General features: G+C 40.5%; 1 protein-coding gene across 1 annotated transcript in view; it reads right to left on the reverse strand.

The window, feature by feature from the left end:
* Positions 1-82, reverse strand: part of LOC119589181 — an 8,317-nt gene extending 8,235 nt beyond the window's left edge. The window contains exon 1 of the mRNA XM_037937776.1: positions 15-82. Coding sequence (XP_037793704.1) covers positions 15-26 — 12 coding nt within the window. The 5' untranslated portion in view covers positions 27-82. The remainder of the gene's footprint in view (positions 1-14) is intronic.
* Positions 83-407: the final 325 nt, after the last annotated feature.

The raw sequence follows: 407 nt of genomic DNA on the forward strand, positions 1-407 counted from the left end.
GGAAAAATCCTTACCGCGACCTTCATGATGAACGTTTGTCGTAAGGAATCCGGAATGGACGACTGACAACCACCAGCTTCGTCCTCGGCTTTTATACGCTGTCCGCAGGTAGGCTGATAATCGATGACGTCACAGCTAGAGTCACGGAGTGGGAATTAATTTCCGTTTTCTGTTCGCTTCTGGAATAGCTCTGAAAATGAATAATCACTTATGAGTACTCTAGACACATTTTTTCTCTATCTGTAAACTCCAAATAGGGTAACTGTGCTTATAGTCTTAAAAAAAATATGAGTCAATTATACTCTTGTGTTACGATTAGCGTTATGGCTGTTCATAATGGCCGTTGTTGTTATGCGGCAAAATAACGGAGACGAACTTCATGTGAACTAAACATAGATAAGGGAAAA

This window comes from Penaeus monodon, chromosome 25 (genome assembly GCF_015228065.2).
Source record: "Penaeus monodon isolate SGIC_2016 chromosome 25, NSTDA_Pmon_1, whole genome shotgun sequence".
In the NCBI taxonomy this organism is placed as follows: Eukaryota; Metazoa; Arthropoda; class Malacostraca; order Decapoda; family Penaeidae; genus Penaeus; species Penaeus monodon.